At 39.9% G+C, this 15000-nt stretch overlaps 1 protein-coding gene across 5 annotated transcripts in view; it reads right to left on the bottom strand.

Annotated features, from left to right (window-relative positions):
• Positions 1-14250: 14250 nt before the first annotated feature.
• Positions 14251-15000, bottom strand: part of eps8l1b (EPS8 signaling adaptor L1b) — a 17061-nt gene continuing 16311 nt past the window's right edge. For all 5 annotated transcript variants that reach the window (XM_081696798.1, XM_081696796.1, XM_081696799.1 and 2 more), the window contains one exon: positions 14251-15000. This exon is cut by the window's right edge and continues 1 nt beyond it. In XM_081696798.1, the coding sequence (XP_081552924.1) occupies positions 14915-15000 (86 nt within the window). In that variant the 3' untranslated portion in view covers positions 14251-14914.

Here is a 15000-nt window from a genome sequence, read left to right as displayed (position 1 = left end):
CTTGGTGCTGATCTTCCTATGTTAGCTTGGTGCTGATCTCCCTATGTTAGCTTGGTGCTGAACTCCCTACGTTAGCTTGGTGCTGATCTCCCTACGTTAACTTGGTGCTAACCTCCCTACGTTAGCTTGGTGCTGATCTCCCTATGTTAGCTTGGTGCTAACCTTATTACGTAAGCTTGGTGCTGATCTCCCTACGTTAGCTTGGTGCTGATCTCCCTACGTTAGCTTGGTGCTGACCTCCCTACGTTAGCTTGGTGCTAACCTTATTACGTAAGCTTGGTGCTGATCTTCCTATGTTAGCTTGGTGCTGATCTCCCTATGTTAGCTTGGTGCTGAACTCCCTACGTTAGCTTGGTGCTGATCTCCCTACGTTAGCTTGGTGCTAACCTCCCTACGTTAGCTTGGTGCTGATCTCCCTATGTTAGCTTGGTGCTAACCTTATTACATTAGCTTGGTGCTGATCTCCCTATGTTAGCTTGGTGCTGAACTTCCTACGTTAGCTTGGTGCTGATCTCCCTATGTTAGCTAGTTGCTAACCTCCCTACGTTAGCTTGGTGCTAACCTCCCTATGTTAGCTAGGTGCTGATCTCCCTACGTTAGCTTGGTGCTAACCTTATTACGTAAGCTTGGTGCTGATCTCCCTATGTTAGCTTGGTGCTGATCTCCCTACGTTAGCTTGGTGCTGACCTCCCTACGTTAGCTTGGTGCTAACCTTATTACGTAAGCTTGGTGCTGATCTTCCTACGTTAGCTTGGTGCTGACCTCCCTACATTAGCTTGGTGCTGACCTCCTTACGTTAGCTAGTTAACTTGTTTGTCGATATGTAACATTTGTCATTCTTTAATTCAGGTTAAGTATTAAAATATTGTTCATCATGTCACATTAAATTAAACAATGTGAACGCTATTCTGCAATTAGCTAAAAAAATAGGCGATTATTAAAGGTATTTTTCCTCCTTCCTCAAAATGTTATATACTCAGGAAATATATGATTATCTTCATACTTCTGCTTCAGGTTAACATTTATTTGGCACTACAGAGTGCATAAAAACAACCTCTAAATGTTTGGGGTTTTCTTTGTATACTGCCCCTAACCTCCGTTTAATACGGAGGTTAATACCTCCGTGTATTTGGTGATATCATAGATAATACTAATTGACTATAGCGAATCATAAGCCACATTATATGGCATATTAATGAAGTGTGAAGTCAAATGCCCCTCCTACACATCACACCCTCGCTTCCTCTACTCCAGTAACAAAGGGCGCGCAGTTTTTGGACGCCAGTCGGAGGTTACGCACTATATTTTATTCCAGAAAACGAGACCAAATCCAAATGGCTCAAATTTCTTTTTGGGGTTGAAGTTACAACACAAGAGTGTGAAGCAGGCGTGAGTGTGATGCAGGTGTGAGCGTGTTAGCTAAACTTGGTTAACCAGATGTGTATGAGCTAGCTAATGTTTGCTAATAGCTTTAATTAGCTGATGTGATCTGATATCAACCTGCGCCATACTGAAATGAATATATAACATTGTTTGTGGAAATATTTTTTCACAGATTAAAAAACAACTACGGTGTAGGGCCTTCAAATATCTCATGCTAAAGGACTGAATGTGGCAGCTGTGGTTAAGATGCTTCATGTAAGGTTCATTTAACCAGCCAGATAACGTTAAATTTAAGATATTTTTATGATGAAGAAATACAGAGTTTCATTCCGGAGCAGGTTTGATGGAAATGAAGACATGTTTACTGGTGATGGAGGGATATGGATCATTCACTAATGTGTAAGAGCATGTTCGTGTATTGTGTTTGCTCCCAGCATAAAGAGACAGTGGGCGTGCACTAACAAATGTGGGCGGGGTCTGGGTGGCCGTATTGTGCCGTCTACAGCCTCTAGTGAGCATGCACTTGCTCCAGTTATTATCTGTTAGTTAATGTTAGTTAATTAAAGCAAATTACTGTATAAAGTCTTCATACAAGTAAATTACAGTGTAAAGGGGTGATTGACCTGGTAACCGGTTTCTTCCTTCATGAATGTGGATTGCTGATGAATTTTACTGTTTGAGTGTTAAATGGTGTTGGTGAATTTTGTCTTCATCTGAATATGAATTAACTGATTTGTAACGGAACATGACTGCGTAAAACAGCCCAGAACCCGTCTGACGTGTTCATCCTGGTAAAGGCATGGTGTGGTTGGGGAGATCTCGTCCACACAGTTCTGCACATACAGTTTATCTGATTGACAAATGTATGTAAACATTCCATTTTGGGTGTGTCTGAAAGTGAGCGATGACTGTGAGAGTAGGAGAACAGTAAGAGGAAGCTGCTTGAACAGGGACCTCAGAATGCCACCAACCTTTACTACACGAAATACAAATACTATACTATACCATACTATGCCATACTATACTATACTAATACTATACTATACTGTACTGTACTATACCATACTATGCCATACTATACTATACTAATACTATACTATACTGTACTGTACTATACCATACTATGCCATACTATACTATACTAATACTATACTGTACTATATCATACTATGCCATACTATACTATACTAATACTGTACTGTACTGTACTATACCATACTATGCCATACTATACTATACTAATACTAATACTATACTGTACTGTACTATGCTGTACTATACCATACCATACAATACAGAACTATACTGTCCTATACTGTACTATGCTATGCCGAACTATACTATACTATACTGTCCTATACCATACCAAACTACTATACTATACTGAACTATACAATACTATACTATTCTGTACTATGCTATAAAACACCATACTACATTATACTATATACTCTACTAAACTATACTATACTATACTGGGCAAGTAATATTTATAATATAATTATATAATAATTATAATTATTATTATAATATAACAATAAAAGTAACACAGTATATAATGCTCATGAATGTGTTTTACGGAACCTGTTTATTTCAGTGGTTGTGTGACACAGCTTGTATTTTACACACACACACCAGCAGAAATAAACTGCCTCAGTGTAAACACTCCAGTGAAGGCAGTCTATGACATTCCACATGTGCTTTAGTGCCCATGTGTGAATGAACAGTTAATACTTCTGGGCGTTGTGGATGGAGCTCTCCTGTATGACATGGGTGTGTGTGCATGCACGTGTGTGTGCTAGCTATCCCTAACAGGTCATGTAATCTCAGAGACAAAGTGTGCTTGTGTGTGTGTCTGTACGCATGTGTATATGTGATTGTGTGCATGTGAATGTGTGTGTGATAGCCATCTCTAACAGGTGTGTATTCTCCTCTGAGAAACACACCTTCATCAGCTGGAAAGCAGTGATGGTGCTTTGAAATAATCTCCTCTCTCCTCTCTCTCCTCCTTTCTCATTCTTTCTCCATCGCTCTCTCTGCAATCAATCAAAAGGTTGGTGAGGAGTCAGTTTTATTCTGTTATGCATGATTTGGGGCTACAGTGATGATCTGAGCTCTGTGAAAAATGAGGGGGATCTTTTGAGTAAAATGTTATTTTTTTGGAATTGTGTGTTTGTACATTATGTGTTTGTATATGATGTGTTTGTATAATGTGTATTTGTATAGTGTGTGTTTGTATATTGAGTGTTTGTATATTGTAATTGATTAATAAGGTTTATCATGACACATTCTCTCTTTCTTTCATCCTTTCTCTCTCTGTTTCTCTCCATAAGTCTCTGTTTTGAGCTCTAGTGCTTCATTATCACTGGTGTGTGTATGTGTGTGTATAGATTTCAAAGAATGATCTTAGTGCCAAACATTTAATGAGAGCCACAGAGAAAAATACCAACAAACAAAGGTGAATCACAGACACTATTACATCACAAACAAACGTGACTCACAGACACTATTACATCACAAACAAACGTGAACACAGACACTAATACATAACAAACAAATGTGAATCACAGACTATTACATCACAAACGTGAATCACAGACACTATTACATCACAAATGTGAATCACAGACATTAATACATAACAAATGTGAATCACAGATGCTATTACATCACAAATGTGAATCACAGACACTTACAATACAAACAAACGTGAATCACAGACACTAATACATAGCAAACAAATGTGAATTCCATATATTGAGACAGATTAGATTGTTGAATGTATAAAACGACTCAAGATGAATGTTATGAAGATTAATGTTATTACCTGGAGCCTCTAAGGTAACTCTAACCCTAGATATGATCACTAACTGTGGAGCTGAAATGGTCAGGGTGGAGGCAGACCATTATGACCAGTTAAAGCTCTCACTTACAGCCTGGTACTCACAGAGTTCAAGTTATTAGAAAAAACTTGTGTGTGTGTTTTATTGAGCTCTCTGCCAGTGCAAGCAGGATAATGTCAACAGTCTGAGAGAACACCTGAGAAAACATCACACTCATATCACACACACTCACACACACACACACACACACACACATACACACACATTGATTCACCGGTCAAATGTGTTCAGCTTTCCAGAGGGTTTATGTAGATTAAACAGTGCTCTGTGTGTGTGCGTGTGTGTGCACATGCTTGTATATGTGTGTATGTGTATGTGTATTCATGTGTGCAGTGCAGGTAAGTATGTGGTATATTAGATGTAATGGTGTGGTGTGGGCATTGTGAGTGAAATGAAATTCTTGAGTGGAACGGTAGTGATGTCTGTATACTAAATACACTGTACAGCATTACAGATACAGTACAGCATAGTACAGTACATTATAGTACAGTATAGTATAGTGTGGTATAGTACAATAGAGCACAGTATAGTTCAGTATAGTATTTGATAGCACCATATAGTGCAGAATTGTATAGTATAGTATGGTGTAGTACAGTGTAGTATAGTATTGTATAGTACAGTATAGTGCAGTACAAGTTTCAAGTTTGGTTTGTCACATACATAGTCATACACAGTATAACTCGCAGTGTTATTACTTGCCCAACATTAAAACTCTTTAACTGCATCAAGGTGACCCAGGGAGTCTAAATCATACATGTTCATATTAATGCATATTAAATACATAATAATGCATATTAATACACACGTCTGTGCAATAACGCGTCTCCACTGGCTTTCATTCCTGCCACCTGTGATGTGTTACAGGTTGGATTTGTGACATTCTCTATACAGGCACAGGTATCCCACATTCTCAAAATGCAACACTTTTGCTACAACCAAGAAATCTAAACTAGATACCAACAAACAAATCTGTTCTCGCTAAATAGCAAGAGATCTTTTCTAACTGTACACAAAGACTAAATTAAACACGGAGCATAGCGGGAGGGAGCACAGACCCAGAGTATGTTCACACACCGACCTGAGTGTGTGGAGCACTGGGTGTGCTCACACACACTCCGCCAGAGCTCAGGGACCTGCAGGAATTTCCTGTGTTTGCAGCTTTCTTCTTCAGCTTTCTTGGTTTGGAATCGGGCCATGATCCAAGGTCAAGGGTCACTTGTGTATTTAGCGTATCCCCCCACCCCCCACCCCCCTCATTTATCCTGCATAGATTAAGTTACAGGGTTTAAAATGCCTCATCCTTTATTTCAACAGAACTCAATCAAAACAAGTCTTGGGATGGGATTAACTAAAAACACACACACACACACACACCCACATATACACAACCACATACATACATACACACACATACATACACACACATATATACATACACACTTATACACAACCATATGCGTACATACACATATACACACAATCACACATACACTCATAGACACACAAACACACACACATACACACACACAGACACGCATACACATACACAGACACAGACAAACTCATAACCTTCACCCCCCAAACAAGAGTTTTTTGTCCTCTGTTGAATGTGATGTAAGAGGGTCCTGAGTGTGATGTAAGAGGGTACTGAGTGTGATGTAAGAGGGTATTTTCATACAGAAAATAAAACCACATGGCATGTATATAGTTGTGAAGTGTTTGATGGTTGTTCAATAGCACATGGCGTGTATATAGTTGTGAGGTGTTTGATGGGTGTTCAACACTACATGACGTGTGTATATATATATATATATATATATATATATATATATATATATATATATATATATATATATATATATATATATATATATATATATATATATACACCGTCTGTGGTATTTACAGTCTGTGAGCTGGACTAGATTCCTCTCTGCACATTTACTGTCCACATACACACTCCAAATGCATTGTGGGTCATTGTGTGACTGACAGTTGGTTCCAGTCCAATCTGAGTGCCAGTGTGCAGTTAGAGAAAGAGCCATTGAGGCCTCATCGTGCCCCCCTCTGCCTGGCGCCAGCTCACAGCAACATCTCCCTCTGCCTGGTGCCATGCTCACACGCACAGGAGAACGTGAAGATGTTGGTGGTGATGGTGAAGGTGATGGTGTTGGTGATGGTGGTGATGGTGATGGTGGTGGTGGTGGTGGAGGTGGTGGTGATGATGGTGGAGGTGCTGATGGTGGTGATGGTGGTGGTGGTGATGGTGGTGATGGTCGTGGTGGTGATGGTGCTGGTGGTGTTGGTGGTGGAGGTGATGGTGTTGGTGATGGTGGTGGTGGTGATGATGGTGATAGTGGTGTTGGTGATGGTGATGGTGGTGTTGGTGATGGTGGAGATGATGGTGGAGGTGATGGTGGTGGTTATGTCTGTTTGATCTCTCACCAGCCTCCCAAGTGGATTCTCACATTCTACTGAACATCAGCACATCAACACATCACACGTCACACACATCACACACCAACACAAACAAATCAAACACATGATTTGTTACACATTACACAACACTTTACACATCACACAACACATCACACATCAGAACATTTCACACATCACACATTACACCCCAACACATTAACAAATCAAGCACATCAACACATCGCACACCAACACACCAACAAATCATCCATAAACACACAGTCATGTCAACACATCACACATCAACACATAACACATCACAGATCACAAATCAACACACCACACATCACACATCAACACATAACACATCACACATCATACATCAACACATAATAAATAACACCTCATACATCAACACATCACACATCAACACATAACACCTCATACATCAACACATAACACATCACACATCAACACATAGCACATCACACATCATAGATCAACGTATAATAAATAACACCTCATACATCAACACATCACACATCAACACATAACACATCACACATACATCACACATCAACACATCACACAACACATAATACAATGCATCATACATCAACACATAACACATCACGCATACATCATACATCAACACATACATCATACATCAACGCATCACACATCAACACATAACATATCACACATCATACATCAACACATAACACATCACACATACACCATACATCAACACATCACACATCAACACATAACACCTCAAAGATCAACACATAAAACATCACACATCATACATCAACACATAATACATAACACCTCATACATCAACACATAACACATCACACATACATTGTACATCAACACATAACACATCACACATACATCACACATCAACACATCACACATCAACACATAATACAACGCATCATATATCAACACATCACACATCAACACATAACGCATCATACATCAACACATAACACATCATGCATACATCATACATCAACACATCACACATAAATCATACATCAACACAACACATCACACATCATACATCAACACAACACATCACACATCATACAGCAACACATAACACATCACGCATACATCATACATCAACACATAATGCATCATACATCACACATCAACACACAACACATCACACATCAAAGGCAAAAATTCACACAAAGCAACAGATATCCCATTCTAGGAGCACGAGTGCTAACTGAAGTATTTTAATCTAAAATGTAATCATTAAAATGCTTCATTCATCAGACACAATATTTAAATTTGTCACTATTAATTAGACTCTACTAATTAGAGTTTTTAATCATTTGTAGTGATTGACAGTTCTACAGGATTAGGCTTAGTTTTAATTATAACTATAACCCTAATAATGTTGGACATAGGGCTGCTACAGTTACAGTTACAGTTACATAAACATAGAGCACATAATACACACACATGTGCAGAACATCTATCTGCATGTTTACATTCTTCCTGAGACTCAATGAAGTGTTTCCATGGTATGGGAAAACGTTCTGGACGAACTTAATTAAGGACAGAAAGACGGGTGGGACAAAAGGCCTTTCAGAAAAGCAGACAACCCATTACAGGCGTAGAGGGGGAACCCAACAGCTCCACGAGAAACAGAGAGAGAGAGTGGCAGAGTGGGGTGATGTGGAAGTGGGATAGAGTAACAAACAGAGAGAACAAAAAGAGAAAAGAGGAAACAGAAGGAAAAAAGAACCTGAAAAGGCAAGTGGAAGAAGACCAAACCGTTTGATGGATGAAGTGTATGGAAAGACACACACACACAAACACACACACACACACACACGCACACAAACATACACTGGCAGTAGCATTCACACACGCACACACACACACACACACACACACACACACACACACGGAAGGGGGATAAGATTAACTGTGGCTCTTGTCATCATTCCTGTTTTGTCAGACACAAGCATGAAATTGATTTTTACTGCTTTTTTTTTGTTGAAAGTCTCTTTATCTCTCACACACACATACACACACACATTTCTACATGTAAACCTGTAAATGATGTGGTTTAACTCTGAGTTAAGACAAACTATAAAGCACTTAATTGAATATAATGCACATGAAACATTCCTGTTACACACACACACACACACACACACACACACACACACACAATTAGAGAATTGTCCTTCACTATATGCCTGGTTTCTGCAGTGTCTAGACCACCCACTCTGTGTGTGTGTGTGTGTGTGTATGTAAACGTGTATGTTATTCAGGAATGTTCCGTATTCTGAAGCCGGAGATGTTCTGCAAAAATGTCATTGATTCAACTGGAATTCTGTGTGTGTGTGCGTGTGTGTGTGTGTGTGTGTTTGTGTGTACACGCGTGTGTGTGTGTGCGTGTGCATGCGCATGTGTGTGTGCCTGTGTGTGTGTGCGTGTGTGTGTGCGTGTTTGTGTTGTGTGTGTGTGTGTGTGAGTGTTTGTGTGTGTGTGCGTGTTTGTGTGTGTGTGTGTGCGTGTGTGTGTGTGTGTGTGTGTGTTCCAGAATCATAGAGGTGTTGGGGGCACTCGTGCAGAACCATGACTCACGCCCCCTACTGGGCACTTTCATACTTATGCAGGCGGTTAGAAAACTAGAGACAGAGAGTGATGGAGAAAGAATGAGAGAGGGAGAAGGAGGAAGAAGAGAGAGAGTATTTTTAGTGTTGTGTTGGTATGAGTAGCTGAATCCAAAGAGTCTTTGTGTCATTATCACAGACTGCTGAGTGACACACACACACTCTCACGCACTCACGCAGATGCCGGGGGATACAGGTGCAGGACGATGGAATGTGTTTGAAATGTTGTTCACCTGCAGAGACCGTGAGAACCTTAGAGATTCATCCAGATTCAGTTATGACCCTGGAAGGGATCAAAGGTTAGAGTTCATCTTCCTGCTCTCATCTAAAATGACACATGCACACCTGCCCCGTTTGACACACACGCGCGCGCGCGCGCGTGCGCACAACATTCATCTGGGGCATTGTGTGCATGCCGTTTGGGCTATGTGTGTGAGCTGTGAGGAGGAAATTGTGTGTGTGTGTGTGTGTGTGTGTGTGTGCGTTAGGGATGTAAAGATGTATCTGGTTGAAGTTGTGAGATGCTAATAACACAGGGTGGAATGTAAGAATGTACTATATTCAATCTTAACTATTTCCAATTACTCATCTGTGAAGCTTTTTGACAAATTAAAATCCATGGGCCATTTTAAACTAAAGAAAGAAAACACCGTACTCCAAGTAAGGAAGAGGAACCAAGTGAGGAATAGGTGTGAGTGAACTCACGGGCAGAGCACGGATATGAGAGGAGAGCGCGTGTATGGCTAACACTAACTCTTCATCAGCTAGTTATGGCTAACGCTAACTCTTCATCAGCTAGTTATGGCTAACGCTAACTCTTCATCAGCTAGTTATGGCTAACGCTAACTCTTCATCAGATAGTTATGGCTAACGCTAACTCTTCATCAGATAGTTATGGCTAACGCTAACTCTTCATCAGCTAATTAATTATGGCTAACACTAACTCTTCATCAGCTAGTTATGGCTAACGCTAACTCTTCATCAGCTAGTTATGGCTAACGCTAACTCTGCATCAGCTAGTTATGGCTAACGCTAACTCTTCATCAGCTAGTTATGGCTAACGCTAACTCTTCATCAGATAGTTATGGCTAACGCTAACTCTTCATCAGCTAATTAATTATGGCTAACACTAACTCTTCATCAGCTAGTTATGGCTAACGCTAACTCTTCATCAGCTAGTTATGGCTAACGCTAACTCTTCATCAGCTAGTTATGGCTAACGCTAACTCTTCAGCTAGTTATGGCTAACGCTAACTCTTCATCAGCTAGTTATGGCTAACGCTAACTCTTCATCAGCTAGTTATGGCTAACGCTAACTCTTCATCAGCTAGTTATGGCTAACGCTAACTCTTCATCAGCTAGTTATGGCTAACGCTAACTCTTCATCAGCTAGTTATGGCTAACGCTAACTCTTCATCAGCTAGTTATGGCTAATACTAACTCCAGCATAAATGCTAGTTATGGCTAAAACGCTAACTGTCTAGCTCAGTGAGTTTTAGTGAGAAAATACAATGTTGGCCTCTTATTTATTTAATATATTGGTTTGGTTTTACTGAAATTCATAAATATGCCAAAACAAACAACAGAATCTTGATAAAAAAAACTTACATGATTCACTAAAGAGCTAAAATAATATCAAATCATAGTGAGAATTGCAATCCTTGCATGCGTGCGTGTGTGCGTGCGTGTGTGCGTGCGTGTGTGCGTGCGTGTGTGCGTGCGTGTGTGCGTGCGTGTGTGCGTGCGCGCGCTCTGTGCGCGTGCACTTAATGATGTGCCAACATTCCATCACAGGTGACTGGGCTCACCTGGAGATCAGGTATCACCATGGCAACGCTTCACTGCTTAAATTTAGCAGAGTGAATAAAAGCACCTACCTAGTGTGCGTGTGTGTGTTTTGTATCATGGCGTGATGCAGACTCTCTCATGAGACGCTGTTGAAGTGAGATATGACTAAAACTAGATAACAACTAGTCTAGATGTTATAAAATACTGACAATTCATTTAATCTGCAGCTCTGTCCATCATAAAACATAATATATTATATTATTATACATATAATATTTATATTATGTCATATATTTATAAAAGTATATATAATACACTGGAAATCACATTGCCTTGTTGGCAGTTTGGGTCTGTAGTCGTGTTTGGGTCTAGTCTGGTTCTGAGAGTCTGTAGTCAGGTTTGGTGCTGTAGCCGTGTTTGTGTCTGTAGTCGTGTTTGGGTCTATAATCTGGTTTGGAGAGTATGTAGTTATTTTGGGGTCTGTAGTCGTGTTTGGCTCTGTAGTCTGGTTCTGAGAGTCTAGTCGTGTTTGGCTCTGTAGTTATGTTTGGGTCTGTAGTCTGGTTCTGAGAGTCTGTAGTCGTGTTTGGCTCTGTAGTCTGGTTCTGAGAGTCTGTAGTCAGGTTTGGTGCTGTAGCCGTGTTTGGGTCTGTAGGAAGCTTTATCTTCTCTTCTGTGATTGGTTCATCCAGTCTTAGAGTGTGGGGCTGTGATAACTGAAGACAGGACACTAAGCACTGACGTCTGTGCAGGATGTGGTCCCAGTGGTTGTAAAACTCTGTCACGTGGGACTGAAATGCCTCCCCTCTCTCCCACTCCTGTTGAAGCTCCTGCTCCTTTATTTTTTGAATTATGTTGTGTGTGTGTGTGTGTGTGTGTGAATACTGTATGTGTATGTATACTATTAGTGTGTGTGTGTGTGTGTGTGTGTGTGTGTGTGTGTGTATGTGTGAATACTGTATGTGTATGTATACTATTAGTGTGTGTGTGTGAATACTGTATGTGTATGTATACTATTAGTGTGTGTGTGTGTGTGTGAATACTGTATGTGTATGTACACTATTAGTGTGTGTGTGTGTGTGTGTGTGTGTGTGAATACTGTATGTGTATGTATACTATTAGTGTGTGTGTGTGTGTGTGTGTGTGAGTGTGAATACTGTATGTGTATGTATACTATTAGTGTGAATACTGTATGTGTATGTATACTATTTGTGTGCGTATGAATACTGTATGAGTATGTATACTATTAGTGTGTGTATGTATGTGTATGTATACTATTAGTGTATGTGTATGTATACTATTAGAGTGTGTGTGTGTGTGTGTGTGAATAATGTATGTGTATGTATACTATTAGTGTGTGTGTGTGAATACTGTATGTGTATGTATACTATTAGTGTGTGTGTGTGTGAATACTGTATGTGCGTGAATACTGTATGTGTATGTATACTATTAGTGTGTGTGTGTGTGTGTGTGGAAGTGTGTGTGTGTGTGAATACTGTATGTGTATGTACACTATTAGTGTGTGTGTGTGTGTGTGTGTGAATACGCTATGTGTATGTATACTATTAGTGTGCGTGTGTGAATACTGTATGTGCATGTATACTATTAGTGTGTGTGTGTGTGTGAGTGTGTGTGCGTGTCTGAATACTGTATGTGTATGTATACTATTTGTGTGTGTGGTGTGTGTGTGAATACTGTTTTGTATGTATATTATTAGTGTGTGTGAATACTGTATGTGTATGTATTCTATTAGTGTGTGTGTGTGTGAATACTGTATGTGTATGTATACTATTAGTGTGTGTGTGTGTGTGTGTGTGTGTGAATACTGTATGTGTATGTATACTATTAGTGTATGTGTGTGTGTGAATACTGTATGTGTATGTATACTATTAGTGTGTGTGTGTGTGTGTGAATACTGTATGTGTATGTATACTATTTGTGTGTGTGTGTGTGTGTGTGTGTGTGTGAGAATACTGTATGTGTATGTATACTATTAGTGTGTGTGTGTGAATACTGTATGTGCATGAATACTGTATGTGTATGTATACTATGTGTGTGTGTGTGAATACTGTATGTGTATGTATACTATTAGTGTGTGTGTGTGTGTTCACCCTGCACACATATTGATATATTGTGGAGGAGGGTTTAAATGAGCGCTAGTGCTGAAATTCGAGACATCAGTTCACAGAATGCCCGCATTACTGTGAATGTGGTGTGTGGGTGCCATCTGCTGGTGAAAGGGAGGAATTAACATCTTTGCTTGTGATTTTGTCCTCGTCCTTTCTATAAAGATTTGTTCTTTTAGAATTGATAAAAACTCTATATTCGAAACTAAACAGTTCCTGGCTTGATTCCTGTTTTAAGATTTAGCCCGGATTGGTGAGGGCGAGGCCAGGTGTCAGCTCACAGTTTAATCACCTGTGTTTGTGATTTAAATATTTTTCCTTTGATTGGCTAGTGAGTACAATTTGGGTCCCTGAGCAAGACCCTTAAACCCTCAATTACTCAAGTTGTGTTATTTTAGATAAAGGTGTTAGCTAAATGCTGTATATGGTGATGTATATATGTGGGAATCTTGTCTAATACATGTTTACCTACAAGGTGGCGAGGTGTGAGCATAACATTTTTTTATTTATTTCAAATTATTAACATGGATAATGTGGACATCCCCCCCAGATCATCACTATCAGCTCTCTGATTGGACTCTGTGGTTGGAAGCTGTGCTTTGACTCCAAATCCATCAATACTGAACTAAAATGGTGTGCTTTGACTCCACAACATAAGCCTAAACACTAGGCTGTATGTGGGGGGGTGTGTGTGTGTGTGTGAAGGTTTCTGTTGTTATGTCATGAGGGATGTCATAAATGTATAAATTCCTTAGTTGTCTAAGGTGCAATTTCCCCTTGGGGACACTAAAGTATAAAGTAATGAACAATAGAGTCCACAGAACCATAAGGAACCTTACAGAACCTGAGAGAAGTACACGGACCCATGCATAACCTCACAGAACCTCACGGACCCATGCATAACAGTACAGAACCTCACGGAAGTACACAGACCCATGCATAACACCACAGGATCTCACAGATGTCGAAGACAGGCAACCCAGAGGTTTAACCGATGGCATTTTAATAGATTTTCATCATCATTTACATTCATACATTTATGACAATATGGACACCAAAAAAAGGAAACGGCACAAACCATCCATTTAGTTTACCTTATATAGTACTGGATAAGCAAGTGTGTGTGTGAGAGAGAGAGAGAGAATATGCGATAAATAAAATCTCATATACACTGCAAAGTTAGAGAATAATGAATGTGTGTGTGTGTGTGTGTGGGGGGGGGGGGGTACATACACAGCAGAGCCAGCAGATAAAGTGTGTGTATAATAAATTTGTCTGTGTGTGTATTTTGTATATCTGTATGTGGCGTGGGTTTGTAAAAGCACACAAAACCAGACTCCTTAATGAATTACTTCACAGAACATAAGCATTATACCCCTATACATATACATAAAAATTGTAAATGTGCATGTGTGTGCATGGGTGTGTGTGTGTGTGTGTGCAAGCATGTGTGTTTGTGCATGCACGTGTATGTGTGCGTGTGTGTGTGCGAGCATGTGTGTTTGTGCATGCACGTGTATGTGTGTGTGTATGTGTGTGTGTTTGTATATGTGTGTGTGTGTTTGTATATGTGTGTGTGTGTGTTTGTATATGTGGGTGTGGGTGTTTGTATATGTGTGTGTGAATGTGTGTGTGTGTGTGTGTGTGTGTGTTAGAGAGTTCCGCTCTCTGCCTTTAGATCCACTTTCATCTTTTGTTTCTCCATCACAGTCTCCAACTCTGTTGCTTTTCTTACAT

Source organism: Electrophorus electricus, chromosome 14 (assembly GCF_041902795.1).
Source record: "Electrophorus electricus isolate QZ-2024a chromosome 14, ASM4190279v1, whole genome shotgun sequence".
Taxonomy (NCBI): Eukaryota; Metazoa; Chordata; class Actinopteri; order Gymnotiformes; family Gymnotidae; genus Electrophorus; species Electrophorus electricus.
This window is presented reverse-complemented; position numbering and strand designations above follow the sequence as displayed.